General features: G+C 40.5%; 2 protein-coding genes across 2 annotated transcripts in view; both read right to left on the bottom strand.

The window, feature by feature from the left end:
* The window catches only part of LOC131243741 (factor of DNA methylation 5-like), a 43043-nt gene extending 37036 nt beyond the window's left edge, over positions 1 to 6007 (bottom strand). Inside the window, exon 1 of the mRNA XM_058243285.1 lies at positions 5996 to 6007. The gene's annotated coding sequence lies outside the window, so the exon portion shown is untranslated. The remainder of the gene's footprint in view (positions 1 to 5995) is intronic.
* Positions 54 to 25373, bottom strand: part of LOC131243743 (factor of DNA methylation 1-like) — a 74181-nt gene continuing 48861 nt past the window's right edge. Inside the window, exons 4-6 of the mRNA XM_058243291.1 lie at positions 2908 to 3189; positions 2509 to 2721; positions 54 to 476 (exon numbers count right to left, since the gene is read on the bottom strand). Of these exons, the coding sequence (XP_058099274.1) occupies positions 243 to 476; positions 2509 to 2721; positions 2908 to 3189 (729 nt within the window). The 3' untranslated portion in view covers positions 54 to 242. The remainder of the gene's footprint in view (positions 477 to 2508; positions 2722 to 2907; positions 3190 to 25373) is intronic.

Below are 25373 nucleotides of genomic sequence, written 5' to 3'. Positions count from 1 at the left end.
ATAATCTAAACGCTAAATGCAGTTTAAATGCATGCTAATATGAATGCTAGCAGTAATTCAAATCCATTAGCTTTCATTCCCAAAATATATTGTGAGTGCATGCATCTCAACTTAGAAGTTCATACCAATTAGACAACCCATCAAAGTCCAAAATTTACGAAGATCTTCACCAATAACATCATCATTATAGCCTTTGTCTCAGAATTTACTAAGACTACCTAAATGCAACATGGGACTATGGACTACTTGCCTTCATTTTGGCAGCTCTTGCGTTCATGCTTTGGTATACATTTAATTGCCTCTTTCAAGGTCGCCTTCCTTCCCTCTTTGAAATTCCATAGCTCTTGTACTACATATCGTCCACTAGGATTGTATTCATTCATCTCCATCAAAGCTTTTGCTACAGACTTGAAAACTTTAACGCCCCAAGCATTCTTTAGTTCCTTTAGCTTTAGATCATCCTCATCGATTATGTCCTACACCAGAATACATCATTTTCCACATAAAAACTGGAACGATGGAGAAAATTAAGAAAAAATAAAATGGAGAGAGAGGTTAACAAGATCAGAATAAATGGTTGGTAAACAAAAAGTTTGCTAGGTTTCCTACATTACAATGCTTTCTACTTATCCAATATTTGGTAAACAACATACTCATCAACCAAAAAGTAATATATATATATATATATATTTGGTAAACAACATACTTATCAACGAAAAAGTAGAAAAGTGTGTTTGGTTTCCTACATTACATATATTTGGTAAACAACATACTTATCAACCAAAAAATAAAAAAGTTTGCTTGGTTTCCAACATTACATTGGTAATGTGGACGTCCATCATGGACAACCCAACTTTCTGGCGTCAGGCCCACTTTAGATGAAGGCCATTTATCACAAGGGGCCAACCTTTTGTTGTGAAAAGCCCATTACATGAGGCCCACCTTGATGCTGGACATCAACATCCAGGGACCACCATCAATGCTAATTGTACATCATATGGAGCACAAATTCAATGGCCACCATCCATCATGCGGAGCCCACATTTGATGTGGTCTGTCCATCTTGCAGGTCTAACCTTCAATGTGGGTTGTCCATCTTGCAAAGCCCACCCCAGGATCTGGGCCATTCACCGTTAGGGGCTCACATTGATGTGGGTCATCTATCATGTCAAGACCCCTTCAATGTCCACTGCCATCATGTGGAGCCAACTTTGATGTGGACCATCCATCATGTGGGCCACCCTTCAAAGTGCATCATCCATCATATTGGACTCACTTTTGATGTAGATCATTCATCATTAGGACCCCCCTTGACACGGGTCAGGGCAGACCTTCAATGTGGACTGTCCATCATGCAAAGAGACATTTGACATAGATCATCCATCACATGGGGAGATGAGAAAGAGAAAGAGAAAGATGTGTGTGTGTGTGTGTGTGTGTGTGTGTGTGTGTGAGAGAGAGAGAGAGAGAGAGAGAGAGAGTAGAACTTAAAAGTTAAAAAGCAAGAATTTGACTTATGGCTGTAAGTTTAAACTAATAAGCTATATCTAAAAAAAAAAAAATACCAAACCAACTTTTACTATATAAAAAAAAAGTAATCCCTCTTGAGTGGTGTAACTGTCAGTCCAAAAAACTATTACAGTTTTGGGTGTGCATTTAACTCATCTAGGACCAAAGGGGCTTATCTAAGCCAAAAACAGTTTTTCGCCACAAAATAATAATAATAGTAAGGAAAATAGGAAACTATATAAAATTCCGCAATCTATCTTTTATATGCCTGAAAATGTATTCAATGGTGTATCAGACCAATCCTTGATAAGAACTTTCAACAGAACCTGTTGAAAGTCAACCAAAAAACCCCTAATCAAACACAAACATGCATTATTTGATGAATTAGGGCTATCGAAATACAACAAAAAGAAGGAAAAAGAACAAACAGGGATATCTTCCACCTAGTTTTTCCCAAAATGATTCATTCCACTTCAATTAATTGAATCTAGCTCAAAACTTGTGCTATGGTTCTAAAACGGGCCTAGATCTAGTATATAATACATTTTCCTAATGGTCGAAACGAAGAACTGAGTGAGAAAACGAGAGAGTTTTTTAAAAAATAAAAATAAATGGGGCACTATGGCCATTGCAGCACCATATCAAGCGCCAATATCGCCTGTATTGGCCGATACAAAGACTTAGAAGGTTACGATGCGGCCATATTGTAACCAATTTTTTCAAAATCACGATCTATTCATGAATATTCCAATTTGGAAGAACATGATTCACATAGCAGACACCAATTAATTGAATAAGTCTTAGATGATGATGAGACCCATTTGGAACATCAGTAAAATGCGTGCATACATGAAAGAGGCATCCATGCCATGAGATACAGTCCAACAGATAAATCAGAAGCAATGCCATTGTGTAGATGCAATGTAGTATGTAGACAACTACACACGACTATAACAACATTGTAGTATTTGCAATGCTAGATAAAAGAAATACACACACCTGCTGCTTATCTCCAATTGTGACCACCTTGTAAGGATGCCATGCAGGATTCTTTATGTAATCTTCCCATAGGGAAGATAACTCCATTGTTCTAATTTCAGCTATATCTTCTGGAAACTTCTGTGCACAAGCCGCCTTGAATGGTTTTACATCAAGTTCCCCCATTCTTTTGATCCCAATTGATGCATGGCTAATGAACATCTCTTCAAAAACCTACAAGGCAAGGAAAGGTTCCCCATGATTTTTTCTTTTCTTCTCTCCTCTTTTTTTTTTTTTTTGTTTTTTTAGTAAATTTGAACAAGCTGTCCTCTGTTTGAGACACATAACAAATTACATAATTACTTGCTTGTCGCTTCTAAAACTAAATTTATGCACAACTTCAAAGGTAAAAAAACATACACAAATTAGTTCTTTTCGTGCATCCTGCAGCTCACTGTTGCTACTATGTTCTTTGACCATGAGAGCTTGATTGAGAGTTTCCAGGTGCTCCATTTCTCCTTCTTTCTCTTTCAGGACTTTCATCATTTCTAGCATCTTCTTCTTAGCCAAATCATCACCTTTCTTACGCTTCATTATTTGTAGCTCCCCTTTTAGTAGCTCAATTTCCAACTCCAATGCCTGTTTCTGGTCCAATTTCTTTTCCAACTGAATTGTTTTATTCAGAGCAGCTTCATTTTCCCTCTGTGAATATTCCCAATCAAATTAGAAATCACATGAATTCTAGAATTGGTCTAGAAATCTGTCTTAGGACAAAATTATTCAAAGATCCAAACAATGCACCTTTTGCACTTTAACCAGCCTCAAGAAATTCTCATCAGCCTTTTTCAGCTCCCAAATTGCACATTGAAGAGAACTTCTCTTCATATCATTCTGTAATTACAAAAAGAAAAAACAAAAACAAAATAATTGGCACTATGCATTTTTATAACTTGCAAAATTGTCACCTTCTTCCATATGCTTCCTTACTTGTAGCTCCACTTTTAGTTGCTCACTTTCCAAATCCAATGTCTGTTTCTGGTACAATTTCTTTTCCAGCTGAAGTATTTTATTCAGAGAAGCTTCCTTTTTCCTCTGTGCATATTTCCAATTGAATAATTAATCCCATTAATTCTAAAATTGGTGCAGAAATCTGTCTTAGGACAAAATCTATCCAAGATCCAAGCAACCCACCTTTTGCTTTTTAACCAGCCTCAAGACATTCTCAGTGCTCTCCATATTGGACTGTAATTATTTTAAAAAATAAAACAGAGATAAAAAAACCAAAATTATTGAGATTTAGCTTGGGGTTATCCTTGGGCAATCAACTATCAAAGGATAGATAGTTATCATCATCATTTAACTTGCTGATGTCTCTACTATATCTTAAGTGTTGATTGTCCAAGGTTGGAAGTTCATGTTATTTAGAGAAATATAACTATCAGGAGAAGTAATTAATGAAAAACGTGAAATGGTATGTATGCTCCATCAATATGGGGCCAGTATTTGTACAATCTGGATTGTCATGCAAGGATCCATGGTTCAGTGATCTAAACAGTCCATATGATTGAACCAACTTGGATGGCAAATGCACCTAAAACCTCCAAAATTGGAAATTTATCTGTCCAATTTGGACTTTCTTGGTTTAATAGGGGTCATTTTCTGGTCTTTCTTAAATCTGTATTTGTTAGCCACAGATTTTAGAGTTGAGATTTTCACATCTGCGAGATTCTTTATGCATAAACAATCCACAGTGGGACTTACTAAATCATGCATAAACAATCCACAGTGGGACTTACTAAATCAAAGGTTTGGATCAATGAACCATGAATCCCACTTGTAGAAACTGAAAACAGAACTGCTGTACAATCTTGGTTACAGCATTACAAAGGAGTATGTCAAGGCTCTTAGAATATCTATAGCTATCATTTTATATAAGTGGACCACTGGTTTATAGATCAAAACCATCAATTAGATGGGACCACCTTGGATGGCCTATGCAACAAAAGCCTCCCAGAGTGGAAATCTTAGTAGTTTAAACTTTGGCCTTTTACTCTTGAAACATAACCTTCGGCCTTTCTTTATGTTGAGAGCTGCTGAATCTTATTTCTCAACCTTCTATTCAAAGGGCCATGGTCCATCCACAACAGCAGACATCACACCAGTGGTTTAGATCAAAGAAACTGTTGTGTGACATCCACTGCATCTGTCAATTGTGTCATGTCATCTTCACATCAAATGATATATAAAGTCTTCATTTAAGATGTATCATTGGGATAAACCCAACTCAATAAAGCCTAAATCAAGCATTTGGTTGTGGCCCCACTAATTCAAATTCCCTTTTTTTTTTTTTTGTACAGTTAGACATACATGCATGATCAACCCACATGTACAGCTAACCATATACATGATTCAAAGATAGGAATAATGTATGTATTACAGAGCAGAACATACATGATACATGATTTTATTTTATTTTTTACACACACCCACGCACACGCCGTAGTGGGATTTCACCACCTATGGGTTTCGAACCCAATACCTCGTGTTGAAACTCCTTGAGTCTACCACTCAGGCAAGGACTGGTAAATCATACTTAGGTGGGCCACACAATGAAAACATTGCAAATCATACTTAAAACCTCTAAATTCACTTTGTGTAGCACACATGAGTTTTGGGTTAGGGTAATTTTAGGAATGTCGACACATTCTAGGATAGAAAGAATGCGGGTGGGCCCAGAAAGGCAAGGTGGCCATCCCCATCCCCAATGTTCCCCACGTTGTGGCCCACCTGATTTTTATTTTTATTTTTTGGATCGCAACAGATGGATGAAATAGATTTCACACACATCACGTTTGGACCACAGAGTTCGTAGAGAATTCTGTTCATGTTCGACAATGGATGCACCATTCCCCAAAAAAATACAACAAACCAGAAGATCTAAGTGACAATTTCGTGAAATTTTCAGTTGAATGTGGACAATCGCTGTATTTCTATTCTTAGCCGTCCATCTTCAGTCCACAAATCGAAAGGTTATGATTGTCTTACAGAGGAGATTTTTGGGGCATTGTCCATCCACAGTATGGTGCAACAGATTAATGGTCTGGATTACCGGTTCGGAATGTGAGCTCCATTTGTCAGATTTGAAAACGTATCCCATGCAAAGACCGCTGCCGCTCCGTATGTTAGAAATTTCACCAAAGCAATAAGAAAGGGAATTGATATCTACACCCACCCTGTTTAATGTCCACACACCCATCTACTCCCAAAATGGAAAAAAGGTGGAAGTGTTGCCGTCAAATATTTACGGAAATGTGTACATCCAATCCAAAAACGGGAAGTTTAAAATGTCCCAGACTTATAAATACAACTAGACAGCGTTTGCACAGTTCAGACACAGAAAATAAAAAGTGGGTGTATTCACTAAACAGGGCGGGTGTAAATATCAATCAGGCAAAAGAAAATAGAGGGTTATTTTCTACCTGCAACGAACAACGGCAGCAGCAGCTAAGGGATATACACAGAGGTTTGTGTGTATGTGCTTTGCTTCGGTGCGGTCGTTTAGCCTCCCGCACGTTATTTATAATCGAGTTCGTTTGCCTCTGTCGCGATACGTTAATCCGGTGTGTGTCGCAACGGACGGGCCCGGATGTTGAGATGCTTTTTATTTTTTTATTTTTTTATTTTTATTTTTTCACACGCCTTCACACCTCCCGCACTAGGGGTGTACACGAACCAAGCTAGCTCGGTTAGCTCAACTCAACTCGGTTCGAGCTAAGTCGAGCTGTTTTTTGAGCTCTAAAATGAGATCGAGTTGAGTTCGAGCAAGCCACAACTCAACTCGACTTAGATCGAATCCAACTCGAATTGAACTCGTATCGAATTAGTTCGGTGACTCGATTACTTTGCCATTGACATTGCTCACCAAGTGTTTGATAAAATAACTCAACAAAGTGTTGCTGGTGGCAAAGAAAGTACATAGATAAAATAAACATTCCTGTTTTATTAACTTTTTTTGGATTTTATGTTGCCGATAAAGTGTTTGATAAAATACTTGTTTGTGTTTAACATATAAAGAGATTTTGAAGGTGTAATCCGAAGTTTGTGGAAATGCCTCAATAGTAAACCCAATTTGATCTTGGCCCAAGCTCGACCCTCACTGCTAATCGAACCCAGCCAAGCTGGCTAGTCAGGGTCAAGGATCAAGCCGTGCCAAGCTCAAGCTAAGGTCAGCCAGTAGCTGAGCCGAGTCGAGTTGAGGCCAGCTCGACACGTATCAACTCACTGTACACACTCACACCGTAGTGGTTTTCACCGGCCTATGTATACTAGAACCCTTCACCAGGCGCTGAAACTCTGGAGAGTCTACCACCGGAGCAAGAGTAAGGATCGATGCTACCATGATTTGAATGGTCTTTTTCTATTTAGTAATATAAGTAAGGTATATAATCCCATAATCGTGATTCATTGGTGGTCTTATCCCTTGATTTTTAGATATGGATGAGAGCTATTGAAAATATCCTTTTCATTCTATTAAATTCTTCTATGTAGAGTGATGCTTATAATTACTTTTATTCAAATTAATTTACTTCTGTAGCTCCAATATCGTAGAGTGGACGGTTACGATCACTTAAAATCTATGCATGTGGGCCCCAGTAGGCAGCCACACACGCCGGAATCTGAATCGCGACGGAGGCAAGACGAACTCTTCGTATTCTTCTCGAGCAGTGGTCGGTGCAAAGGGGGAGTTCGGAAAAGCGTGACGCTTGATACGCAGTTACCCAAAACTTGTATACATGACATACATAACTAGGAAATGGTACTATGAGGTCGACCTTACGGGAGCTTCCCATTAGTTCGGGAAAATCCACACCGTGCATTTCATGGGACCCCTCTATATCATGGGATATCCCAAAATTCATATATATACGGGGATTAATTGGGCCACACCTTCTGAAAAAATATAAAATCGTGACTAAAACATCTAAAAGCAATTCTTGGGGCCCACCTGAGTTTTTTATTAAGACTGAAACTTGGTGTTCCTCCTCATCCAAGTGGGAAACATAAAATGGATCGTCTGGATTTATAAACCACCCTGTTTTTTTTGAGGCAGGGTTGTTATTCATTTTTAACCGTCCAATAAATGTATACCAATTCCACGGTCGAATAATGAGATAAGCGCAATTTTTGGCGCACGATGCATGTAAACCTGGAACTGTAATTCGGAGAGTTTAATTAATTAATTTGAATACTTGAATTTTATTTACGCAATTTCTAAGTATCTTATAAGCACATACGTATCATCAATGACACGTGGCAGATTCCTGCAGGGCTTCCGTCGTGTGGTCCACTTGAGCTCTGGATCTGTCTCATGTTCGGGCGGAAACGGATTGGCTACTCCCCTGCCACCAGCCGATGGCTGGTAGTCGGTGCTCTGTGGGCCCATCATGATGTATGTTTTCATCCATGCCGTCCATCTATTTTTTTTAGATCATTTTATGATATGAGACAAAAAATGAGATATATCCAAATCTTAAGTGGACCACATTACAGGAAACAGTGTTGAATGAACCTTGGCTATTAAAAACTTTTTGGCGGCAATAAAAGTTTTGAATCAAGCTGATCTTTGTTTTTTCCTTCCATCTGGGTCTTTATGACCTAATCAACAGATTGGATGTCAAATAAACATTACAGTGGGCCTTAGGAAGATTTAAATGGTGGATATCCAATCTCTATTGTTTTCACGTGGTGTGGTCCACCTGACATTTATATCCCCCTTATTTTTGGTATAAATCCCTCAAATGATCCGTAAAAATGGATGAACGAAATGTATGAAATACATACATCATGGTGGGGCCCCACAGAGCACCGACCAACCGGCCACGGGGCTGGTGGCAGGGGGAGTAGCGCTGTTTGGGCTAGCAAGCGAAAATGAGCTGGCGAAATGATCAAGGGTGGCAGGAATCGCGAAATCATTCCATCGTATCTTCTATGCTGACACGTATTAATCGAGTACGTTTACCTCTGTCGCGACATATTATCCAGCGTGTGTCGCCACAGACTGGGCCCACATGCTGAGATCGTACCGTGATTTGAAGCTTCTTTTTCCTGTATAGTATCAGATATAAGAATATAATCCATAATCAGGTTTCATTGATCTTCCTATCCTTTGATTTTTTTAACTAAATGAGAGCCATTGAAAATTCCCTTTAATTCTTTAAACTCGTCAACAGATAGTCATATTTACGATGATCCACTCAGAACAAATTTGACTCTATGGCCTCTCTATCATAGAATACATAAGATAGACGGTTTCGATCACCTAATATCTAAGTTTGTAGGTCCCACTGACAGCGACTTACGCTGGAGCTGAAACGCGACAGAAGCAAAACGAACTCTTCGTACTTTTCTCGAGCGGCGGCAAGTTCCGGAAAGTGTGACGCTTGGACACCGTTCGGAAGTAACCTCTCCACTGCCGAAATCTCGATACTGGTCCGTGCTACGGGCCTCACCATGATGCATGTATTCTATCTCAGCCGTCCATCCATTTTTTTCAGCTCATTTTAGGGCATGAGCCAAAATAGAGGCAGATCCAAATCTTAGGTGGACCACACCACAGGAAAGAGTGGTGATTGAACGCTCACCATGCCATGCATAACTCGAATTAAACTTAAAGCTTGTTGGCCCAGTATTCTGTAAGACAGAATTCCCAAATGATGTTGGATGAACAATCCTATCCCTTGCTTCGTAGACAATTATTTTTTAAAATAGGCTGTTGGGTATTATTCATTTTTAACCGTCCAATAAAATACCTACTAATCCGATTAGATATTTTTCATTTTTTCTACCGTCCAATAAATGTCTACTATTACGATAGTTGGATAATCAGATATGCATGTTTTGGGTGCACGATACATATAAACTTGAGACGGTAATTTAGAGAGTTAAATTTGAATATTTACATGCGGTGCATGCGACTTCAGAATATCATCTATTACAGTGGCAGAGCAATAAAGATTTTGGCCTGTGATTAATGCTGTGATTTCGAATGAAAAAAGTGCAATTTGATGAACGGTACTGAGAGTAAAGCTCTCTTGACTCACCGTGATGTATGTGCCTTGTCCACTCTGTCCATCCGTTTTTACAGCTTATTTTAAGGCATAAGAACAAAATCAAATCATAACCAAAGCTCGACCGGACCACACCACAGGAAATCGTGGGAATTGAATACCTACGGTGGAAAACTTATGGGGGACACGGAAGTATTATATCAAGCTGATATTTGTGTTTTCACTTCAGGCAGATCTGTGTGACCTTATGAACGTGTTGGATGACAAACAAACATCACTGTGGGTCCTGAGAAGGTTTCGACAATCCGCATCATTATCCTTAGTGTTTCCCGTTGTGTGGTGCACTTGAGATTTATGTATGCTTCAATTTTGGGTTAACTCCCTAAAATGAGGAGTTAAAACGGATGGACGGCATGGATAACAAACATATATCACTATGGGCCCCACTTTAGAGTTACTCTATGCGAAATCCGGCTCAGCCGTACGTATGCCGTCGTCTATTGCACTCGCTGATTTTTCTTCGGGCAATGAATGCTGTCATTTCGGGAACGGAATGGCTACTCCCCGTGCGGCCCAGATGTATGTGTCTCAGTCATGCTGTCCATATCATTTTACTGTATGAGACTAAAAATTAGATATATTATCTCAAGTGGAACACATTACAGGAAACAGTATTGAATTAGCGTCTACACTTAAAAACTTTTTGAGGGCATAAAAATTTTGGATCAATCCGATCTTTGTTTTACCTGTTCTTCTGGGCCTGTATGACCTAATAAACAGATTGGATGTAAAATAAATAGTATATTGGGCTATAGGAGGATTTTAATGGTAGATCTTCAATCACTGTTATTTTCCTGTGGTGTGGTCCATCTGAGATTCATACCCTTCATTTTTAGTATAAATCTATAAAATGAAATTTAAAGATGGAGGAACAGAATGGATGGATGAAACGCATACATCATGGTTGGGCCCACAGAGCACCGACTACCGGCCACCAGGCTCGTGGCAGGGGAGTAGCTAATCCGTTTCCTGTCATTTCGCGTGAAAAAGGGTTGTTTGATGGACACGCAGAGTACGGACGAGGACGAGTACGAGCATACCCATGCCTTCATCCTTCGACGAGGACAGAAAAGATTCCTTCAACACTAACCTATGGGGCCCACCGTAATGCATGTTTTATATCCACACCGTATATCTATTTTTCCAGGTCAATATAGTACATGATTCCAAAGTTGAGGCACATCCAATTCTCAACTGGATCACACCACAACACCACAAAACAAAGGGAAAATGATGCCTACCATTGAAACCTTCCTCGGGCCCACCGTGATTCTATTTTCCATCTAACATGTTCACGAGGCGACTCTAATCAGGATGAAAGGGATAATACAGATATCGGTTTCATAAAAAATTACTCTAGACACAAGAAGTTTTTAACGGTGGAAATTTAATCTTCACAGTTTCCTTGGTGTGGTCCACTTGAGTTCTGGATCTTTCTCATGTTTGGGATCGAGAGTGAAATAGCGGATGAATGGATTGGATATAACACATACATCACGGTGGGTCCCGGGGTGTGTATGAACACCATGCTCCGGGAGAGTATAGTTCTTTTAACCCTGACAACCCGAGCAGCGGTCAATATGCACAGAAGCACACTACAAGCACGTGTGTGCGTCGTACGTGTGTGATACGAATGGTCTCTACGGCCTGGATTCCATATAAAGAACACTTGGGCTTCCCACTTAAATCAGTCAGTGATCATCCACTCGTATTGTACCAGCTATGGCCCACCTTAATATAATATTTTTGCCACTCTCAATCTTCAATCACTAGAAAACAAGGCACATCGCACATGCATTCACGCACACGTGTAAATGTGTCACCAATCAACCTTTAACTTCCCCTTAAGTGCAACAGTATATTTTAGGACGTGTTTGGCCGACCTACTGTACGGAGCTCGATGGTATTAGGTGGGATGGGTGTTTACTACGTCGCGGAACGCCTCATAGACTGCACCGGCCATCCAAGTGGGACGCGGATTGCGTACTGACAGCGTCAGTAGCAAGGTGGCTACTGACAGTGCACTGTGGGTCCCATAATGATACGTGTCCTATCCATGCTATTCATCTATTTTTTAAGACTATTTTATTCCAGAAGACCATAAATGAGGGGGATCAAAATCTCATATGGACCACACCACGGGAAAGAGTCTATTTTATTCCATAAGACCATAAATGAGGCGGATCAAAATCTCATATGGACCACACCACGGGAAAGAGTGGTGATTGAAAACTTACCATTAAAAACTCCTAAAAGGCCACAAAAGTTATAAATTAAACTTATATTTGTTTTCTCTTCTACCATGTGTGAGTGACCTAATCAACAGGTTGGATGACAAATAAACATTACAGTGAGCCCTAGAAAGTCTTTAATGGTGAACATTCAATCTCCACTATTTTCTTGTGGTGTAGGCAGCTGGAGACATGATATCTCCCATTTTTCTTATAATGCTCTATAATGATCTATAAAAATATATAAACGGCTTGGATAAAACAAAAATATACCATGTGGGGCCTACAGAGTATTGTCAGTAGCCACGTTACTACTGACACTATCAGTACGTAATCCGCGTCCATCCAAGTGATGCCTACTTCGGGCGGGGATTGGATACTGACAAGGTTAGTAGCCAAATCGCTATTGAAGTGACGTCACCAATATATGTGGACCCTACCATAATGCATGCGTTGTATCCACACCGCCCAACCATTTTTAGAGATCGTTTTATGGTATCACAAAGCGAATGAGATAGATCTAAAGTTCAAGTGGATCCCATCATAGAAAATAGTGGGGATAGTGACATCCACCGTTCAAAACATCTTAAGGGCCACATTAGTTTCCGACGAAGCTAATAATTTTGTTTCCATTTCATCTATCTCTATGTTAACTTATGAATAGGGTGGATCTCAAAAATACATCAATGTGGGCCCTATAAATGTTTCAACGGTGGGTGCGACGGCTCCCATGGTTTTATGTGGTGGGTCGACTTGAAATTTAGATCTATCTCTTTGTAATGCCTAAGACGATCTCTACAAATGGTTGGACGGTATGGATACAACACATGCATCATAGTGGGGTCCACAAGAGCTTGGTGATGTCACTTCAGTAGTGATTTGGCTACTGACATTGTCAGTATCCAATCCACGTCCATCTACTTCAGACTTCTCCCATCCCTTGGCCATCCAAGTGGGGCGCTTATTGGATACTGGCAAGGTCAGTAGTTAAAACGCTACTAAAGTGACGTCACCAAGTTATGTGGAACCCACTATGAAGCATGTGTTGTATCCATACCGTCCAACCATTTTTAGAGATCGTTTTACAGCATTACAATGAGAATGAGATGGATCTAAAGTTCAAGTGGATCCCACCATAGAAAATAGTGAGGACAGTGACATCCATCGTTCAAAACTTCTTAGGGGCCACGGTAGTTTTCGATGAAGCCGATATTTTTGTTTTCACTTCGTCTATCTCTATGTTAACTTATGAACAGGATGGATCTCAAAAATACATCACTGTGGGCCCTATAAATGTTTCAACAGTGGGTGTGACGGCTCCCATGGTTTTCTGTGGTGGGTCCACTTGAAATTTAGATCTATCTCATTCTCTTTATAATGCCATAAGACGATCTCTACAAATGGTTGGGCGGTATGGATATAACACATGCATCATGGTGGGTCCACAGAGCTTGGTGACGTCACTTCAGTAGCATTTTGGCTACTGACCCAATCCGCACCCAGCCATGTGATCCCTCCTTCAACCTTCTCCCGTCCCTCAACATGGCGTGGGATATGGGATGGGACCACAGGCGGCCAACCATGATGTAGAACTTCAATCCATACCGTCCGTATGTAAGGTGCATTTAGTATAGAGAATTGGACCAAAACAAAGGTAAATCCAAGGCAGCAGTGAACCACACCATAAGAAGTAGCCGTGCTAAGGAAGCCCACTATTGAAAAATGTATGATGTATTGCAATATACTTTATATTTCCAAACATTCCTAGGAGTTTACACCAGGAGGATAGCCAAATCCCATCACCCATCCAAACAAAAAACCCAGATCATCCCAGGCTCTTCCAATCCCCTGAAAGCCCAGCCATTGACAATCCTCTCAATACCTTAAATCTAATTCCAAGTCACAGTCGTCTCGTTATCTTAAATCTGATTATTCCAAGTCAAAGTACACAACTTTACAATATCCAGCCATTCGTAGAACCATCAAATGAATGGTCCAGATCATAGGTAGGCAAACTAGCAAAACTTTGGGGCCAAATCAACCATAACAAAATGCACCATCATATTTCCTATTTTAAATGTTCAGGCTTGTTTGGCAAATACTCGAAAAGGAGTTCAATGGACAAGTTAAGGAGGTCAGCAAGATTATCAATAACCACCTCAAAACTAAGCTTGAGAAGGCTAAGGGCCTGTTTGGCCGAGCAGATTGGATGGGATTGGATGGTATTAGAGTGGATTGCATGGATTTCAAGGTAATGATAGCTACGTCAGTAGATTGGTGCAAGAACTATGGGATTGCTATATCAGGTCTGTTTGGCACGCTCGGCCAACCCCGGGATTAAACCTTCCAATCCCTTTCAATCCCTCGAACCAAAAACGTCCCAGGCAATTTTGAAGGGATTAGGGTGGATTGGATGGGATTTAAAGGTAATGATGGTGATGTCAATGAATTGTCTTAAGATCCATGGTATTGATATATCTCGGGATCAGGATCCCGTGTCTGTTTGGCACTCCTGGCCAATCCCTTGATCTATCTTCCAATCCTTTCCAATCCCTTGATCTATCTTCCAATCCCTTCCAATCCCATCCAATCTGCCCAGCTAAACAGGCCCTAAAGGAGCCAAGGCCGAGGAGCTGCCACATGTTCTCTAGGCATACAGAACTACAGCTCGAACTTCAATAGGAGAAACCCCCTTCTCTTTGGCCTTTGGTGCAGAAGTTATGGTGCCAGTTGAAATAGGGCTCCCTACTGTGCGGATAAATTCTTTTGAGGAAAGTCAGAATGCCGATGGCATTAGATCTAGACCTGCTTTAGCACAGCTAAAAACTGCAGCCCATCAGCAACAGGTCGCCCGATATTAACTTCCATGTCAAGCTAAGAAGATTTCAAGTAAGGGACTTGGTCTTGTGCAAAACCTTCTAGAATACAAAGGAGTTCATCCTGGGAATACTGGGGCCGAGCTAGGAAGGATCATACAAGATGAGAGGCACACTGCGACCACAAGCATATCGAATTGAGGACATGAACGGACAGCCCTTGCCTCACCCCTAGAACACTGAGCATATGAAAATCTACTACTCTTGAAGGCTAAGGAAGTCCCCCGACTAGAACCACATCGACTAACTAACCTATTCGACTAGAGCGACCTCTTGTCTCGAAGGGAAGAAGGTTCTCGGATAAGACGTTGTTTTGTATCTACTCTTTTTACAATAAAGGAACTTCCAGGGTTAGGGGAAGGGAATTTGTTTTTATGATTCTCCAAATTACATAATCAACCATGGGAATTTCTCTTAGTACAAGGGAAGAAATTCCCCTAACTGCACAAGCCACTACTAAGTGGTCTTTCTCAACTATGAATTTCACCATGGAAAAACCTCCTCATGTCATGGGAGAGAAATTTCAGATTCCGACGATCTGATCTATGTGATTAACCACGAGGACATCCCTCAATCCAAGGGAAGAAAGTCTTCTACACTACTTGAGGTCGGGTACTATACATGACCTACTGCATGTTCAACTTATAAATTCTACATTGCTCGGCCTATGTGAACCACTTTGTCCAACCTACGAAATCTACTTGAGAATCTCATACATAATAACGTTGGTAAAAAAATTTACCTTTTTATAGGAAAGTCACTATGAAAAAAAAAAACATAAAAAGAAAAAACAGAAGATCTTCTATAGGTGTGATAGGGAATGGCGAGGCTCAGCCGACTTGAGAGGGGGGTTGCTCGGCTTTAGCGTCGGTTGAGGTAGGGTCCGCGGGGGCTTCAACACCCAGGCCGTCCAGGTTCAACTTGGGATACTGTCCCATGGCGTCCTCCATGCAACGTTCGTAACCATAGCTGTAGATGACTTCCACCTCATCAACCTTCTCCTTCGAGGCTTTATATTCCTCTACTGCCATGACCTTAATCGCTAGGATAGTCGCCTTAGCCTCAGACCACTGAGCAGCCAAAGTCGCCTTGACTTTAGCTAACTTAGCTATCGAGCTGACCTTCTGTTCGACCATCTCCGCCCTCAACCTCGCGGCCTCGGTTGCCGCTTTGGTTCGCTCCTTCTCAGCTAAAGAAAGACGTGATCTCACCCCCTCCAGCTCTACAAGCGCCGAGCTCTCCTCCTGTTAGGCCTCATTTAGTTGAATCTTCAGAGCAGCTTGCTCCTCCCAAGCCTTCTTCAAAGCCCGTAGATGAGTCTCGACCTTAATAGTCTTGCCCTAGAGAGCTGCCTTAGCTTGTTCACACTCATCCGCTACTTGCCTCATTCTACGATGAGTAGATATAAGAGCAGGGACGAGTTGAAATGAAGAAATCATGTTAGAAATCAAATGTAAATGAACAAGTATAGCCATGAGAAGGGGATATACCTTATAGCAGTACGCTACAACATCCCTTAGGAGAACCTCTAGATGGATGTTCATCATGTCAACGATTTGATCCTCTGGAGCGTGCCTGGCTGCCCGGCCAGGCAGGCTATTCATGTGGTGCCCAGGAGGCAGGGAGCTCGACCCCTCAACCTCGAATGCTTGTGGGCCTGAGGTATCACCCTCCTTGGCCTGAGCCTTGGTTGTTGGAGGTTGAGGCTCCTCAACTTGACAAGCTTCCTGGGCTAGAGGAGTCTCCTCCATATCTACTACATCCATAGCCACCTGCTATGGAGGGATAACCGGGGCAAGGTCCTAAGCCCCTTCACCTAGAGTTGGGCACCGGACCGAGTTGGATCGGATTCGGTCCAACTCGACTTGGTTCGAAATTTGCAGGGTGTGACCCAAACTCGATCCGATTCGGTACCGGATCCGGGTCATCGGACTCGAACAGATCCGAACTCTGCTGACTTAGAACCGATCCGAGTCCGACTCGGTCAAGAAACCCGGGTCGGATCAGATTGGACAAGGTTCGAATCGTTCATTTTTTCAATGGTATGAGAATCATTATTCTCATTGTTTCCTATGGTGCGATGTACTTAAAATTTAGTATCAACCCCTAAAATGATATGGAAAAACTGATGGACGGTGTAGATAAATCAAAAAATTCAAGACGGCCCCCACACAAGCTCACACCAGCTTATAACTTCCTGAAGAAGCTTCAAGTACAATGCTATGAATAAGGTGTACTAACAAGCTAACAAAAGAAAAAGAAAAAAAAAACGTACAGTGCTATTGCTGCTTAGCTGACACTGGCTATAGCAGCTCTAGGTACGTGTCGTGCAAAGACGAGCACTGACGCTCCTCTAGCTCCGAGTTGTATGAACAGGTGGGCCGCAGATTAGGCTACTGAAGTGACGTCACCAAGTTCTGTGGGCCCCACTATGATGTATGTGTTGTATCCACACCGTCCATCCATTTTGAGATATCATTTTAGAATATGAACCAAGAATGAAGCAGATAAAAATTTGTAGTGGACCCCACCACAGAAAACAGTGGGGAGAGTGATTCCCACCGTTGAAACCATCCTACGACCCACCATAATGTTTATTTGAAATCCAACCTGTTCAAAAGTTAAAAAGGACATGAAAGAAGGGAAAACACAAATATCAGGTTGATCTAAAACTCTTGTGGCTTTTAGAAGTTTTTAATGGTGGGCGTCACTGCCCCACTGTTTTCTTTGCTGGGGTCCACTGGAGCTTTGGATTTAACTCATTCCTTGGATCTTGCCCTAAAATGATCTCTCCAAATGGATGGACGGCATGGATACAAAACAAACATCATGGTGGGGCCCACGAAACTTAGTGACGTCACTTCAGTAGCGACTCTCGCTACTAACCTGCCAGTGGCTAATCCGCGCCCAGTTCAAGTCGTCGATTAGACCTAAATAGACTGTCCAATTTTCAAATACTACTCATCAGATTCCCATAAATACCACTCCGATCAAAATGGATGGTCCAGATCGTTGATTAAACTAACAATAAAACCCTAATGCCGATTCCAAGAGATTTGAATAACGAATAGAAAGCTGGAGGAAAGTGCAGAGATTTCTGAGTATTTTTTAAATCAAAAAAGGAAAAAAAGAAATGGATATGAGAAATTATGATAATAACCTCGGTGATAACCCTGTAGGAGATGTATGCTTGGACGCAATTACCCAATTTGATAGGGTCAGTTACGAAAACAGATAAATATGGCTTTGTTGAAGAAGATCTAGGGCTTTGTAATGACCCTGAAAGGCTTCTCTGCTGGAAAACCAAAAAAAAAAAAAAACAAAATAAAAAACAGAGAGATTTCCATTTCAGTCCCTCGATTCTAGCATGCAGATACGAATGTAGGAGGAGAATATGGATGGCAGTATCGTAATTACCGTGGTAGTAATGCCAGGGCATGGATATCTGTCAAAACAGATCTGGCGCTCATCCGTCGTTCGGGTTGGGTTAGGGTAAGAAAAGAGGGGAAAGGGAGGTAGGTAAGAAAAACAAACGATTAGGAAAGTTAGGGTAAAAAAATAAAAAAATATATTTTATACTACCCGCCCGCCGTTTGGTCCGGGTCCATTCGGTTCGGGTATTCGGGTCGGGTCGATCCGGACAGAGGTCTATTCGGACCTGGCCCAAAAAAGAACGGATCTGGAAACCTCCACCCGATCAGGCCCGATCTTGGCCGTCGGTTCTGTTCGAACGGGCCGGATCGAGTCGGATCCGCTGGATCGAGTCACAAATGCACAGCTCTACCTTCACCCGATGAGATCAGGAGCGGCGGCCTTGCCGAAGACTCTCCTGCTGCATAACCTGACCTCACCTCCCCTGCTATGGAGGTCCCCGTCCACGTGCTCGGAAGGACCATCGTCCTCCTCATGGTTAATTTCTTTCTGAGCATTTCAGCGAGAGGGGGAGGATGAATTCTCTTTCTAAAGTGGGGTAGTTCAATCATTCTTGCATAGCAACAAAAGTTGATCAGAAACGAAAAGAAAAAGCAAAAATTTACACTAATCTGTGAATTACCTCCTGAGATGGTTGGGGAGAGATCGAACCGATGAAGAAGTTCCGGAGTGATAAGCTACTTACAAGACCTTTCAGAAGCGTCCACCAACCTCGCACAGTCAATTCGGCAGCACTCCGAATCTGATGTCATTGCAAGCTTCTTGTGCATATCTGCAAAAGATTACTCCTATCGTTAGTAGACGAACAACATGATGAATATAAAATGTGAGTTCTACGGTTCAGATATATCCAACCTTTTTTAAAAAAAAATTTTATTTATGCTTTTAAATGTATTCAATGTTGTATCAGACCCATCCTTAACCAGAACTTCTGTCAACTTGACCTGCTGAAAGTCAACCCAACAAGCCCTAATCAAACACAAATCATGCATGATTTGATGATTAGGGCCCATCGGAATACAACAAAAAGAAGAAAAAAACGAAAGAAGAGTTGATAGCTTCCTCCTACCTTTTCCCAAAATGATTCATTCCACTTCAATTAATTGAATCTCCCTCAAATATTGTGCTTTGGTCCCAAAGCAGACCTAGATCTGGTATATGATAAGTTTTCCTCATGGTTGAAATGAAGAACTGAGAGAAAAATAACCAGAGAAAAGTTGAAAATTTTCAAATGGAGCCTTTTGGCCCTAGCGGCCCCAAATCAAGCACCCATATGGCCTTTATCGGCTGATAAGTTTACAATGCAGCCGTATCGTAACTGATTTTTTCAAAATCACGATCTTTTCATGAATATTCCAATTTGGAAGAACAGGATTCATGTAGCTGACCCCAATTAGTTGGGACAAGGCTTAGATGATGAGGAGACGATGAGGATTCCCAGTTAGAACATTAGTAAAATGTGTGCATGAATAAAAGAGGCATCCATGCCATGTGGCGCAGTACACCAGATAAATACGAACGAACATGCAATGCCAATGTGTAGATGCAATGTAGTATGTAGACAACTAAAGACAGCTATATCAGCATGATAGGAGTTGCAATGCTAGATTTATGGAATATACACACTACCTGCTTATCTTCGACTGTGACCACCTTGTAAGGATGCCATGCAGGATTTTTTTATGTAGTCTTCCCATTGGGAACATAACTCCATCGTTTTAATTTGCGCTTCTTCTCCTGAAAACTTCAGTGCACAAGCCGCCTGGAATGGTTTTCTATCGATCCCTCCCATTCTTTTGATTCCAATCATTGCACGGCCACTCAACATCTCTTTCAAACCCTATAAGGCAAGGCAAGGTTCCCTGTGATTTTTTATTTTTATTTTTTTTGAGCAAGTCGTCCTCTGTTAGAGACACATAACAGAGTTACTGATTACATTATTACTTGCTCGTAATTTCTAAAACTCAATTCATGCACTACTTCAAAGGAAGAAAAACATACATAAATTAGTTCTTTTCGTGCATCTCATTGTTGCTTTGATGTTCTTTGACCAGGAGAGCCGGATTGAGAGCTTCCAGGTGTTCCATTCCGTCTTCTACCTCTTCCACGACTTTCATCAATTCTAGCATCTTCTTCCTAGCCAAATCGTTGCCTTCTTCCATATGCTTCGTTACTGGTAGCTCCCTTTTCAGTTGCTCAATTTCCAATTCCAATGCCTGTTTCTGGTACAATTTCTTTTCCAACTGAAGTATTTTATTCAGAGCAGCTCGTTTTTCCCTCTGCACATATTCCCGATCGAATGCAAAATCACGTGAATTCTAAAATTGGTGTAGAAATCTGTCTTAAGACAAAATTCATCCAAGATCCGAGCAACCGACCTTTTGCTCTGTAACCAGCCTCAAGACATCCTCATCAGCGTTTTTCTGCTCCCAGGTTGCCCGTTGAAGAGAACTGTTCCTCATATCGTTCTATAATTATTAAATTTTAAATTTAAAAAAAAAAAAATCCCTGGTACTATAGATCTATATAAATCGCATCACTCTAACCCAAATCACGAGTGCCAAAACTTCAAGTTTGACCGATTGGGACATCCAAACAACCCCAAATGTTCGGATTGAATGATGAATGATTTCCTATGGTATTTGACTCAAATTATGAGATTGGACACGGCCTCCAAGAATCTTCCCCCAAACAGGCAAAATACCGAATATCCAAGTATCCAAGTATTAATCATGAGTAACGTCCAAGGAAATTGGACCCTACAAATTCATACATGCAAGCATTCCAAATCATTCGTATGACTGATTAGTATTTGTTTCTAGCATTTGTTTGCATGTGCATGGAAATTAGAACAAGGGAAGCATCCGGAAAACAAGTAGCTACTAACTACACATTGACACTAGAAATCCATACAAAAGAGAATCACAAGTGTTTCCTATCTAAGTTGATATTCGGTTTCAAAAACATACCACCCAAATTCATTAAGCTGTGATGGAAGTCTGCTGTGAGTGAATCTCATCACCGTCACCTCAAGATTGGACGGTGATGAGCCGTGGAGCTATCCTTGTGTAATTCTCTATCGAATGATAGACGGTTATCATCTTCAACTTCCTGATCTCTCTTCAGAATCTTAGGTGTGGATTATACAAGGTCGAAAGCAATGTTTGAAATATCAGTATCACGTAACGTATCGCACCCTTAGGATACAAATATGTATCAGTTATCGCACGGGATATATCATTTGTATTAGAAAATTTATCACACTTTTTTGAGAAACATGGAGAAACATTGGGAAAATGGTTAAATTTTTTAATGAAACTTCATGGATTGTTAAAAAAGACTTTAATACACGTTTAAATCATAACAACTCAAAAAAGAAGTGCACATAATAGGCTTCCTTTATATAGGGTCCTAAGTAGTGCATTGTCTAACTAAACGAATGCAACTATATTTAAATTAAATGCATAACATTTAGAGTGTATATGATTATTATTTCATCAAACACTCCTAAATACTTTGAAATTAGTCTCGATTGACACCTGGTTTAATGGAAATTTTGGAAAAAAATGTTTTAATTGACAAAGACTTAACAAATCAATAAATTAGCCCTCATATATGCTTGATTTCATGTTTGGAATGCAACATTGCAAGCAATTTGGTAGAAGGGAAAATTTTGATTTTTTTTTTTTTCCAATTTTCCCCAAATTGGACCACCTACACTCAAATTTTCAAATTAGAGTGTATGTGATAATCATTTCATCGAATACTCCTACATACTTTGACATTAGTCTCAATTGATACTTCCGCATACTTTGACATTAGTCTCAATTAACAACTGGCTGAAGAAAATTTTCAAAAAAATAAATGGAGAACATGAAGAACCAATGGATATTGAAATCAAAACTCCATTTTTCATGCAAAAGATGGAGAACAATGGATTTATAACCATTTGATATTGATTTAACGTAATTTCAACAACGAAAAAGGGATGGAAAATTAAAAATGCTCCCTAGATCGAACATGTGAGATATATTGTCACTACCCGTGTGTTTTGTATTACACAGGTGGGATGGAAGATATATAGTGGGATATATTGGCTAATATTGTCGACATTTAAAATATAAGTTGAAAGTTGATGTCTTTTAGACAACTAGGAGAAGTATATAATGATAAATGTGGGCAGGTATGTATGCTCCATCACAATCGGCATAGCATTTGGACAATCTGGATTGGCTTGCAAGCATCAATGGTTCAGTGATCTAAACAGTCAATATGATTGAACCGTTTTGGATAGCCAGTGTGCCTAAAAACTCCCAAATTGGAAAGTTAAATCTGTCCAAACTACGAACCAGACTTTATTGAGTTGAATGCGGGTCACATCTGCTCTTTCTTGCTTTACTCTTGTATTTGTTGGCCACAGATTGAAGGGATGGGATTTTCTCATTTGGGAGATTCTTAATGCAATGAAATCCACAGTGGGACTTACAGAATCAACGATTTGGATCAATGAATCATGGCCCCACTTGTAACACTGAAAACAGTACTACTGTTCAATCTCTTGGTTACAGCATTGTAAAGTAATACTGCAAGCCTTTTAGAATATCTATAACTTTCATTTTATACAAGTGGGCCACTGGTTTTATGGATTAAAACCAGTGGATGGCCTATGCACCAACAGCCTCCCAAAGTGGAAATCTTAGTAGTCGAATCTTTGGCCCTTTTACTTTTGAAACATGACCTTCGAGCTTTCATTCCTATTTCTCGACCGTCTATTTGAAGGATCATGATGTGCATGGTCCATGCACAACGGCACATCATATCAGTGGTTTGGATCAATGAAACTGTTGTGTGCGACATGACATCCACTGCATCCTTCAGTTGTGTTGTGTCATCTTCACATCATAACAAAACTTAGGGTGTTTTTGGATGCCTGTAAAATCCTTAAGTTGTAATCGGCTTACAGGTGTAAAACGTTTATAGCCTATCCTATTTGGCTTTAAGCTGTAATATATTTATAGGTAAACAATTGTTTGTGTTGTAATCAAATTACAGGTGTAAAGTGTTTACAGCCCGTTATGTCTGGCTTTAAGCTGTAATCTATCTACAGGTAAATGATTTATTTGTATTTGGATAACTATGTAAATTGTTTACAGCCTATAATTGGGTATTTATATAAGACAAAGCTTGGAGTGGTAAATAATTTTAAAATCATCAAATGACATATAAAGTGTTCATTTAAAATCATCAAATAATCTATTTACAGGTGATGTGTAGTATGCTCCACACCCACAGTGGCCCCCCACATATGCTAGCCACATGTACTTGGCCATACATGTACAGTTAGACATACATGCATGATCAATCAACCCACGTGTGCCGCAGGCCATTCATAATATAAAGAGAGGTACATGATAGAAAGATATCAACAAATATGAATCACAAAGTGGGGCATACATGATACATGATTACATTTCCAACGGGACCATAGATGGAAGTTCCCACATGTATAGTGGGCGAGATTGTGATTGTTAATTCTTTGAACATAGATGAACGATACACATAGAGAGGATTACAGTGGGCCCCATATGTACAGTAGGCATCGTGGACAATGGGCCATAAATGCACAATGTTCTATATCATTAAACCATGGGTATGGACGTTGGAAGAAGGGGAGGGAAGGGGAGGGTGGGAATGCTGAAGTCACAATTCTCCCTGCGTCAAAAATTTTCAAAACGTAGATCCTCTGCCTGTAATCTGAAACATGCCATTTTCCCTTTTTCTAGATTACAACTCCAAAATCGGATTACATGCTATAATCCTATTACAGGCAAATGCACCCATCCAAATGGCCCATGTAATTTGATTACTAAAGGGTTTTACAGGCATCCAAACGACCCCTTGACTCTATTTAAAACTCAGGTGGGCCACACAACGAGAACAATGTAAGTCACACTTAAAACCTCTAAATTCACTAGGTGTAGCCCACCTGAGTTTTGGGTCGGTGTGATTTTAGGGATGTCTCCTCATTTTGGAGAGGTTCTCCCAATGAATTGGTTGAATGGCATACCAACAATGCAGGTGGCCAAAGCAAGGGTTGGTGGGAATCCCCATCCCCACTTTGTGTCCCACATGAGTTTTTTTTTAAAATTTTTTATCAGCTTAATTTTTTTTGTCTCAGTTCCTAACATGAGGTGTCGCAAGAGTAGATTTCACACACACATCATGTTGGGCCCACAAAGCTCCGGCATTGCAAGCACTTCCTAATTGTTGGGAATCCTTTCCCATGTGGAGGTGAGACCCACACAAAAGCCCAAAAGTGCCTTGCGCTTGTGAGGGCCAAGTGAAGGGCATTTTGGTCCTTTTGTCTTGGCCCCATTTGTGTTTAAGATATAAAGAAAAAAAAAAAAAACGATTTTGAGATGGTCATAAATAGAAAAATTCCAGCAATATTTTAGAGGTTTCTCCGGTAGAAAAGAGGGATTTTTGCAAGGAGAGCAAGGAACTCTCTACAAGGCTATGGTTCAAATCTCTTGTTGATTTCGAGGGACTTTTTTGGTCTCTGGGATGGTGAGGGTTCCAACCACAGACTCATTGTGGAACCTTTTTATATATATTGTTGCTTGCTTCAAAAAATGATTGAAAAACCACAACCCATTGTGGACCCTTGGTTTTTTTTATGATGACAGGGTGCCCAACCCTTTTAAGGTCAGACTATTCCCTGCAGATGCATGCAATCACCCGCCAACGACGTGCATCAGGTAATCCACGGGGAGGGGAATCCCATTGTGGCAACTATAAGCTCTGAAAAAACATATGTTATAAAGGAAAAAAATGGAAGCATAGTAGGAATTTCCAAGTTAGGCATGCATATAACACAGGTTTTCAGTTAATTTACTAAATAGTTTGTTTGGGTGTGCCACGAAATCGTGATTTTGGCGCTTCTGAAACATACTTAATTTGGTGTTTCGGCAATGTAGAAATCAGTATCCGCATTAAGGGTGCTGTTTTCCTGCCTTTTCCACCTCAATCACCATTACGAGACTTGGATGGACTAGTTCTTATCTAAATCACGATTTGGCTGAAGCAGGTCCAATCTGCTTTTGGAATCACCAACACCCAAATGTACACTTAAAATCATGTGGATGGTTTGGCTGCAGTGTATATAAGACCCTAAAATTGTATAGATCGTTGACTGCAATGTGCAAATGACCAGTTCGGGA

Source organism: Magnolia sinica, chromosome 4, assembly GCF_029962835.1.
Source record: "Magnolia sinica isolate HGM2019 chromosome 4, MsV1, whole genome shotgun sequence".
Classification (NCBI taxonomy): domain Eukaryota; kingdom Viridiplantae; phylum Streptophyta; class Magnoliopsida; order Magnoliales; family Magnoliaceae; genus Magnolia; species Magnolia sinica.
This window is presented reverse-complemented; position numbering and strand designations above follow the sequence as displayed.